General features: G+C 34.8%; 1 protein-coding gene across 1 annotated transcript; it reads left to right on the forward strand.

Moving 5' to 3' along the window:
* The first annotated feature begins 237 nt into the window (after window positions 1–237).
* LOC107958994 (midasin) lies at window positions 238–8639 on the forward strand. Its single transcript, XM_016894940.2, has 15 exons — window positions 238–438; window positions 604–716; window positions 2451–2654; window positions 2743–2924; window positions 3514–3640; window positions 3723–3917; window positions 4268–4315; window positions 4425–5324; window positions 5460–5567; window positions 6519–6592; window positions 6946–6997; window positions 7128–7214; window positions 7285–7328; window positions 7593–7670; window positions 7748–8639. Exons 2-15 carry the CDS (start codon window positions 615–617, stop codon window positions 8316–8318), a joined length of 2772 nt encoding a protein of 923 aa, XP_016750429.2. The 5' UTR covers window positions 238–438; window positions 604–614; the 3' UTR covers window positions 8319–8639.
* Window positions 8640–10659: the final 2020 nt, after the last annotated feature.

Raw genomic sequence — 10659 nt, forward strand, 5'->3', positions numbered from 1 at the left:
TCGTCGTAAGTTGCATTTCTGGCAAAAAAAAATGTGATCAACAAAAGCCGGAAAGCAAACAAGGTAGGTAACAATAAAATCAAGCGGTCTAAAGAACTCCACGAGTTCCCCGCGTCCACAGAATCAAAAGGTGGATTTAAAGCGTGTAATTTAACTCCAATTCATAAGCGCGGCGGAATCCGAGCACAGCCTCGCTGGATTCTCCTTAAAGCGCACAAAAATACACACAACAAAATCGATCAAAGAGAGTAAGGAGGAAAATGAAAAAGCTAAAATATTTAAAATTATAAAATTTATCTTTTACTATGTTAAAAAAATTATCTTTTACAGTATTCCCTCTGCAATTTTTTAATTAACCAAAAAAAAAAAACCTCACCCCATCAACTTCAGCTTTCTCGTTCCGGGAAAAAAAACCGGAAAACCCTAACTCTCTCTCGAGTAAAATCTCCTTCTCCCTCTCTCGCTGAATCCACCTTTCGTTTTACGTTTTATGGCTTTTCGCGTGAATTTGTAGGTTTACAATGGTGTGAAATCGAGGCCTTAGATTAAGATTTGAAGGATCTGTTTCTGTATATTTAGGTGCAAAGAATTTTTTTTTTGTAGAGAAAAAAGCTATGACGGCATCTGAGAAAGAGCTGGAGCTACAGTTAATGGAGGCTGGAAACAGGCTCCTCGAACCCCCTTCGTCAGTCGCTGAGCTCATCCCTCTCCTTGACGTAATCCCTAATCCATCCTTTTACTATTATTCTTAACTTCGTTTTGCTCTTCGTTTTTTTTTCTTATTATTTGATTTGTCTGATTTTATTATGTATGCGTTTTCGAAATTTTTCGTGTGGTTCTTTCTATGCTATTAATTTAGTTGGATTTCCCCCATACTGATCTAATTTTACCTTTTTTTTCTAAGATTTTCTTCTTTTGCATTGTTTTCACGTACTTATTTCTGCTCATTTCTCACTGATGTAGGATTGAATCAGTTTAAAAGTGTTTTCTGCTAATGGATATTGTTTAGCATTCTTCAGTCTAAACTATTGTAATTTATATTTATTGTGGATATATTGTCATGTCTATGTTTTTTGAATTTGATGAATTACTGATATGAACGACGTGTTTGCTTTATTAGACTTTAACCGCTAGAATATCTTTGTTTTTGGATGCAAATGCTATGCAGTAGCTAATATTTGGATGAAATGATACGCAGTTTCGAGATTTCTTTTGAATTCAAAATTGCGCAAGCAGCATTTAAGTGATTGTGTATGTAAAATTGTGCATTTTTTGTGTCCTTATTTCGCATGTCAGGCTTTAAGTTTATGAAACCTGAGGATTAGTATATAATAGATATATCATTATTTTTTGTTTAGATAATTAAGCACCAGCTAAGTTTAGCAATTAATTTCTGACAGGCTAGTTAAATTTTTAATGACCAACTTGTGATGACATTGAAAGCGTTGAAAATTAACATGGAAAGGATGTGTAGATATTGTGTGAAACGATTCCTTGTAAGCAAGGATTTTGTTGGACATATGAGATTACGATTTTATTGCATAAAACATTTATGTTAATTATATATATTTGTAAATATCTAATCTATTTGCTTAGAGGGGTGATGCATGGAAATCTGTTATTTTTAATGAATTTCACCTCATCTTCTCTATACCGCTGGGAAGATCCGTCCTGCCAAAATTTTGTGTCCCAACTAAAGAGCTATTAAAATCCACTATGGATGCTTGTAGGATAGAAGTTTAACTCCATACTTGATGAAGTCCTTTATTTTTATGGTCTTTGCAACCTTTTGGTTTTCTTCTGCCCCAGAACTCCATTTACAAATGATAACAATGTCAAAGAAGATTCTGGAATTGTGATATTCCACACAACTCTGTTGCTATTCCATGTTTAGACAAAATTATGTGTACTCATGATGTCAAGCAAGAAAACTTTAAAGAGGATGGGCAAAAACAGTGATACTAGTGCAACTATTCGTTTTCCTTTGGTAGATTGTTTTGTCTGGAATCAATGTCTCCTTTAAATCATCGCTTTAGGTTTAGTGTTTTACTACTTGTTCTTGAGTAGGTGGCTGCTGTAAAACCGTGCATGAACTCTGTTTTAGAATGCCCTAGGAATTTAGTAATGACTGCAGTGTGATTCCAGTGATGAGTGCGTGCTGAAGTGTTTGGTTTTTAGTCAAAATTTTAAGTATTTTGGTTTTGCTCTCCTTATTTCACTAGGGGATAATTCGTGTTGGTTTTTTTTACTGCCAGCTTTACCCTTCCAGTAGGCTTTATTTCTGTTCTTGTGGAGCATTATAGGTGTATAGGTATTTTTTGCACTTCCTAATGATATGTGGGATGATTAATTGTTTGAATTTTTAGGTGCTTTAGCATTCCAGTGCTTTTTATAAATACTTTTCACATTGATGATTATTGTTTATTCTTTTCTATCCCTCGTGAATATAGCAAGTTGAGAGTTGTCTTTCAAGGGTGGAACAATCACCAAGCCAATCAATGCAAAATGCACTGTCTCCATCACTCAAAGCATTGGTAGCAGAGCACCTTTTCGGACATCCTGATGATGATGTAAAAGTTGCAGTTGCTGCTTGCATCAGTGAGATAACAAGGATAACTGCTCCTGATGCTCCTTATGATGATGACCAAATGAGGGTACGTTGACTTCATTGTTTCAGGATGCTTTACAGATCATGGCCATTTTAAAATCATTCTGTATTTATTGCTATTAATATGTACGCAGGAGGCTTTTCAACTGATTGTGTCATCCTTAAAGAATTTATCTGACAAGTCCAGCCGTTCATTCATTAAGAGGACCTCAATTCTTGAAACTGTTGCCAAAGTCAGATCGTGTGTGGTGATGTTGGATCTTGAATGTGATGCGCTTATTATTGAGATGTTCCAGAATTTCCTCAAGGCAATAAGGTAAAAGCGAACTTCTTGAATGGAGAGTTCATTCTCTTGTTGTGTTTCATCATTGTTACCCTTTGGCTATTGTCTCCTAGTTACTGTCTGATTTGATAGTTTTATTTTTTTAAGTTTATTGCTTTTGAAAATTTGCTTGTCAGTTTTTTCTCTTTGTCTCTAGTGGATGAACCTGTGCTTTTGCAGAAGCTGCTCTTCTAATGTCAAGTGATGATCATGGCCACTATGAATTTTTAACTATGGGTTTAAAATGATAGACTGCTATATAGGTTCCTGGAGAATGGAGATTATGCTCCCTCTAGAGTGTCTGGATTTAAACCTGTCATTAAGTAGTTGCCTATGTTAGGTAATCCGAACAAAGTTTAAGTGTTTTTTTAAGAATTATAAGTTTTTTCAGGGAGCTTTGTCTTGGTCTAGTTTTTAATAGAGTTTGTTTTCATATCAAAATTTTGTCATCATCCAAATGTACCGCTACTTAACTAGAGTATATTACTAGTATGAAAAAGAATAAAAATGGTTTAGTATTCTATGTAGAACGTGTATTCTGATCCTTTATTTTCCTTATGATTCTCTTTGTTTATTTTTTCAGGGATTATCATGCAGAGGCTGTCTTTACATCGATGGTGACTATTATGACCCTTGTAGTGGAAGAAAGTGAAGATATCCCTACAGAGCTGCTCTCCCCAATCTTATCTAGTGTAAAGAAGGATAATGAGGTCTGTTGTCATACGAGTAAGTTACTGCCTTTCACTTCTGCTATCTTTACTTAATTCACCTAGGGTTTCTATTTCCTCTCAGGAAGTTCTTCCTGTTGCTCGGAAGTTGGCAGAGAAAGTGCTTGAAAACTGTGCATCAAAGCTTCAACCATACCTAACCCAAGCTGTAGAGAACTTGGGAATTTCTTTTGATGATTATAGTAGTATAGTTGCTTCTATATGTGGGGCGACAGCTGTTACTGTGGAGCGGGATGATGCTGCTGTTGGAAAACTTTTGGTAATTACCTCATTTGTATCTTAATGTAACTGCTTAATTTCAAGGTATTCTGTTTGAGGCAATTATTTACTTATTTTGTGCTGTGATTTTGTATGAATTTCAACTCAGCATTATTTGCTACTTAATTATACAAAATTTAAAGCTTTTTATTTCTATATTTTGTGTGTCAACGCTTTGTTCATGGGCTTTCTGTGACCTATCTTTTAATTTTTTCTTTTGTTCAAACTATTCTTCAAATCAATAAGTTTTTGGCTTATGCTTACACCTTACTGATGTCTTCTATTTTTTTATTAACATAACTTAGTCTCCTACTCTCCTTATGTTTCTCTTTTTGGTTTGATTTGCTGTAGGATGATAAGAGCATACCAGCAGACGCACCTTTGGAGAAGGCAGCCCAGGTTTGCGTGTGGATTCCAGTCCTTTCTCTTTTCTTTTAATGTATTTTATTTTTTTTTGAGAATTTAATTCCTGAATTTTTCATTTATAAATCTTCAAATTTCCTATCAGGGGGACAAAAAGATTCCTAAAGAAGCAGTTCCAATTGAACAAGTAGCCCTTGTAAATGAAAAGTCTCCTGTGCCAGTTGCTTGCAATGGCATTATGCAAACTGCTGATTCAATCTCTGTAAAGAAGCAAGAGGATGATCACATTGCTTATAAGTCCGAGAATGAAACATCAACTGCTGCTGAACCTGATTTATTGGAAGCTGAGAAAGTGGTTGATCCAGATGTTAAGTTAGTGCAAAGTACCCGGGAAAAGGATAGGAAACCTGATTCAAAATTAATTGAACCTTCCGACAGCTCTCATGTTGATGAGAAGGAAGTTGAGACTATACCAGATCGTAAACATGACAGCAAGGATGACGCTGGTTCTCCATGTCGAGATGTGTCTGTTGATGGGGATGTATCCTCTGAAAATAGAAGAGAGACAGATTTTCAGCATTCCTCTCCAAAAGCAAATGAGGATAAATCGACTGATGTTGCTTCCCAAACACCAAGTGGTACTGTAGTTGATGATGGTCATTCCAAAAGGGTATCTAGGCCAAAAAAGAAAGACAGCGTAAGCAAGGAGACAACGTCTTCTGTTGATGATGTCTCTAAGAAGGCTTATGAAGGGGCAAGTGATTCAGAAGCAAAATCAAATAGACGACCAGGAAAAAAGGGTGCTACTGTTTTTTCCAACAAGGATAATGCTCCAGTTAGTGTAGATAAAACTAAGAAAGAAAGTGACACTGCAAGTGATTCGGAGGCAAAATCTCTAAAGAAGTCATCAAAGAAGGTAAGTTGTAGTGGTAACAACTTAGATAAATCATCTGTAAAGCAACTGGAGGATAAGAAAAGGCGAACTCAGGGGAAAGTTGCTCCTGAGAAGGATGGAACAAAAAACTCAACCAAGAATGATGATGAGGTAATTTCTTTTTGGGTTATAACTTGTTATTTAGCTATTGTAGTAATGTTGATTATTTAAAGCTTTGTGATTTATTTGTTTAGCTGTACTAGATCCTTCAATCAAGGGAATCATTCTTGCTTACTATTGATTTAGGAAGTGATTGGATCTCCAAAGTCAGTGAAGCCAAACAAACAAGATTCTCACGTGGAGGGAACCCCTAAAACTACTTCCAAGAGAAAGCATATGCCAAGTAAAGAAAAAGTAATGTCTTTTTGCATCTTTAAGGTTGAAATTGTAGTAGAGGTGTATTGTAGTTTAGGTAGGTTGCATTTAAATAAAGGTGGCATCGATGTTGCTACTATTGTTCTTGTTTATTGATGTAGTGTGTTTGTTACTTATGTCCGACGCATATCTAGACATAGATATGGGCCTAAGTACTTGCAAGGGGCCTCTAAATACATGGAAAATTTGAAAAAAGTAAGCATACCTGTGTCGAGCACTAGCATCTGATTCTGAGAAACACAGGCCAGCATTGTAGGTGGCCTTTGATGATGTTTATGGGTTTGAACTCTTAATGATTTCTCCATTCTTGCATCCTTGATGATCATTTTGCCATTCACAGGCCATTTATCTTTTCTTGCTTTCTTCTTAGTTCTCATATTGGCTTTTTTCTGATTATTCCTGTGATTGTCTAGATTTTTACCTTTAGATTTTCTTGAAGTGTTTAATTTTAGCGTTTAAAAAAGTTGTCTTTAATGTTGGTTCCTCATTTTTTTTTTCCTTTGTTTCTTAAAGATTTTTCTTCTTTGAAAATTATGCCTGTCTAGCGACATGCTGCATTTAACCATCTTTGAGGTAATTTTTCTTTCAAGAGCCATTTGACAATAGTTTGATATTTTCACAAGGTTCCAGTTTGTGTGTTTCTTTGGAAACAGTATGCCTGCAAGCTGTCCTTATTCCTTCCTAGAAAACCCACCAATCGAATGCTCTGCTGCACAACTATTGCATTTGTGTGAGTGCTAACTTTTGTATTTTCGTTTGTTGTTTCTTGACATCATAGCTAATTGTGTTTTGTCTGCAATATTGAAATTTGGAGTAATCCTTTTATTCAACTCTCTTCATGCATGCTGCAGTGTGAACATGGTTGAAGCACTGATATTACATATCATTCTTCTGGAGACAAATGATTTTTTTTTATTAATTATTTTCCAGGCTTCTGATTCTATGGAGTATGGTGAGAATCTTGTCGGCTTGAAGGTGAAGGTCTGGTGGCCCAAAGACCGTGAGTAAGTATATATATTTTTCAATTGTTGCAGAAGTGATCCTCCGAATTTGAAACCATGAATTTTATTTGTTTATATATTCTTTTTTATGTGGATGCACATGCGGGCATTTTTCTCAAATGTGATTGTGCTTTTATATGTGGGAGCCCCTATCCCTCAAATTATAATGTAAATGAATTAAAGTTGGTCTGCCTTGAAGCTTATTATTATCATTATATAAGCTCTTTTTCCTTTATTTTCTCACACTTGAATCTTTTATTTGCTGCAAGAAAAAAAATTGATAAATGTAAAGTGTTCTCTTTCAAACGTGGAATGTCTGCTATTTTCTTTCTCCCCTTATGGATATTGTTTTGCAGGTTCTATGAAGGTTTTATTCATTCATTTGATTCCGCTAAAAAGAAGCACAAGGTGACACGTCTAATGAGTAGAAATTCATTTTAATGTTTTCTTTTCCTTAGTATGTTACTGGAAGTTTTTCCTCTGACCATTCATGCTAGAATGTTTTAGATTATTTTCTTCAATTTTCATTTGTTTATAGGTGCACTATAATGACGGTGATGAAGAAATTTTAAATCTTAAGAGAGAAAAGTGGGCTGTGATTGAAGACGAATCAGGGTCAGATGAGGTGGGCAGTTCATAAGCAATTGATTATTTATTTGTTCATGTACTATGTTGCTAATGTTTCATTGAAACAGGAAGGTGCAGCAAATCCTCCAAGTCCTGATGGTTCATCTGACATGTAGGTGATTCCTATTTGTATTCTTGAATGTTAAATTTGATTGCACGACCATTTTGGTCCCAGATGGTTGTGTGTATTTTGGTCTTGCGTGATGAACCTTTGCGTAGTTGGCTTCTATGGTTTAAGTTGATTCTTTTCCATTCTTTAGCATTGTTAATTTTCTCTGAAAGGTGGAGTTTATTTCACGTGTTATATCTGGTTTAAGTTTTCTGTTTCACATTCCTTGTTTGGGCTTATCTTCTTTTCCTTGTGATCATTTTTTAGTGGCAGGCCTCAAAAGAAGAAGGCAAAAACAGCTGATCCCTCGAGCAAGAAAGCTAAGATGGATGCTTCACCAAAAAGGTTATTAGATTCTTTCATATGAAACCCTTGATATGTTCTTTATTTGATTTCTGAAAATCCCAATATTGGATGGTCAGGGGTGGAGGAACTTCGTCGGGGAAATCCAAGGGTAGTGCCACAAAGTCTGGTCGCAAAACAAAGGAAGATGCTAAAGTGGATGGGAAATCCAAAGATGGTTCCAAGAGTGTCAGTAAATCTGGCAATGACAGTGTTGCTAAGTCCAAGGATCATATCACCCCCAAAACTGTTAGTAAACCAGTTGACAGTGCTTCAAAAGTAGACAAGAAGTCCAAGAATGAGGAGAGTGGTGAAACACCTAAGTCTACGAAATCCAAGGATGATGGAAGTGCCACACCAAAAGCTTCCTCAAAGTTAAAACAAGACATTCCAAAGACGGCCAATTCCAAGCAGGAAACCCCCAAAATTTCGTCCCAATCTAAGGGTAAGCCTCTTAAGAGTGGGGCCAAATCCAATTCTAATGGCACTGGTAAGTTAAAATCTGGTTCGTCAAAGGTGAAAGAAAGTGAAAGCGTGAAAGAGAGCTCAACTGATTCAGCAAAAGTTGTGGGAAGTGTGAAGCGGAAAGCACCAAGTTTGTTGAAGGCGCAGGGAAGTGATTCGAAGTCTGGAAAAAAGCGGCAAAGGTGAGTTGAAAGTTGCACCTACTGCATTGTCATTGCCAAGGGTTGGTTCTTCTGCAATGTGGAACTTGGGTGAATTGTAGTATTTATTGTAGCATTTGGGTATTTGACGTAGTTCATAGGTTTGTGGCTAGCAAAAATTCGTAGTTAATGCAGTTTATAGTGGTTGTACTTTGTAGGGTTAAGATACCTTTTTTATATAGATATAGTTTTTTTCCTTTTCCTTTATTATTGATGTAGGCAATAGGATCACATTGGGTTTAGAGTTTTTGCCTTTGTACTAAAGAGTTGCTTCTATAGATTAACGTAATAGATTCGATTCAAGAAACTGTGGAAGCAGTGGTGGCGTATCTTTTTCTATCGAATGCCTTCCCTCCACCGCCCCCCTTTTTAACGATTTGCTTTTTTTTTTTTCGTTTGGTCCGATTACATTTTTTTCTAAAAGTAAATATAAAACTTAACTGATAGCACACGAGATAAGGTATTATCTATTTTTATATTTATAAAGTTTTTCCTATTCTTTTAAATTACAATTACAAATTGAAGTGGTGTCAACATTGTTGTTTAGTTACTGTACTCTACGTAGAAGTAAACGAAATCGAACAGGTTTTGGATTTTCATCTTCGTTTGATATGAAGAAGTGCTCGTCTGGGTGAAGATTGTGTAGATGGATGGGTGGAGTTAATTCTTACACATCGATTGGTGATAAAGCAAATGAGAAAGGGACTCGACAAATTCTGGGGAAGGCCAACGTGGGAAGGTTGAGGTTCAATGGCTTCACAAATGGATGATCACCGGCATTTGATTGTTTCATTTGTTTGAACTTTTTGGTGGATTTATTTCTTAATTTTGATTCGGTCAATTTCAGGTTTTTATATTTTTATATTTGGTCAATTTATTTATGAAGTAGTTCTATTTTTTTGGTTTTTGTTATATGATTCGACTAATAAATGTTTTTATCAGTGGATTGTAAACCATATGTTAAGAAAATCACTGACACAAATTATACACCAAGAGATTAAGACTTACCTTAAGAATATTTCTTAAAAGTGTTAAAATTTTTTAATTTTTGAAAAAAGTGTTTTCCGGCTAATTTTTTACTTAAGGGAAGTATTTTTTCTTTCAAACAATGGTTTATTTAGAATATTCTTGTTCCAAAAATACTTTTTGTCACAAAATATTTTTTAAAAGTAATACTAAATTGATTCTAAAAAGTGGTAGATGTATAATTCTTAGCAAAGTAAGAATCAATGACGATTATTAAAAATTATAGAGATTTCTGACACATTAGATACCACCAAAATTTTCTGTCAAATGTAATAAGGTCCATAGAATTAAAAGGGTCGCTGCTCTGGTCTAATGGATTGTTATGAAAAATAAATTGAGGTTACAACCAAAGTTTAATGTATTCGATTTAGACTTGTTCATAGGTCGGGTCACTTGAAAAATGAGAGGATTTGAGTAAAAATATAAGTCAGAAAATAGGTTTGGACAAAAAAAATAAGACCCATTTAAAAAACGAGTCAGGCCTTGGGTAAAGCTTTTTAGCCCAGGCCCATTCCAGCCCAAATATGAAAAAAAAATTACTGCTTTTCCTTGTTGTTTTTTACTCTCTTTTTTGTGGTTGTTATTTTTTCATTATTTTGCCGCCATTTCACTATTGTGTTAGCACTATTTTGTAGTTATTGTTCGGATATTGTATAACTTTTATTTTATTGTTAATTTTGTTACAATTTTAAAATGATTTGCTTGTTAAATTGCACCTATATTTGTGTTATTTAAGTATACATATATATTTATTTTCAATTTGTTGGGAAACATTTATTTTATTATTTTTAGTATTTTTGATGTATTATATGTATTTTAAATTTTATATAATAAATAATATAAAAAATTAATATAGGCGGGCCAGACCTGAGTTTTAGCATTCTTATCCGAGCCGGGCTTAGGCAAAATATTATGCTCATTTTTGGGCCAGGTCAATTCTGGGCCCAACAAATGGGCCTACATTTTTTGTTGGGCCCAACCTAGCCCATTGACACCTCTAATTCGATTGTGACAAATAAAACTATCATATATCAATTCTCAAATTGGATAACGGTTAATGAACATCTATCAATAGTTGTTTTAAATTATCTAGGGTTTAGGGTTTGATTATGGAACTTTATGCAAAATTAGATATAATATACAACCATTGAGAAAAGACATTACATTGCGTGAAGGCAGATCAGTCTTAAGTCAATATGTTATCGGACCGATTGTTGAATAAATTATTTACTGAGTAAGATTTCGTAAAGTAAAATTATTTTTCAAATCTACGTTGACAAAGTTTATATGTCTACAATTGA

The sequence above is a fragment of the Gossypium hirsutum genome, chromosome A05 (assembly GCF_007990345.1).
Source record: "Gossypium hirsutum isolate 1008001.06 chromosome A05, Gossypium_hirsutum_v2.1, whole genome shotgun sequence".
Classification (NCBI taxonomy): domain Eukaryota; kingdom Viridiplantae; phylum Streptophyta; class Magnoliopsida; order Malvales; family Malvaceae; genus Gossypium; species Gossypium hirsutum.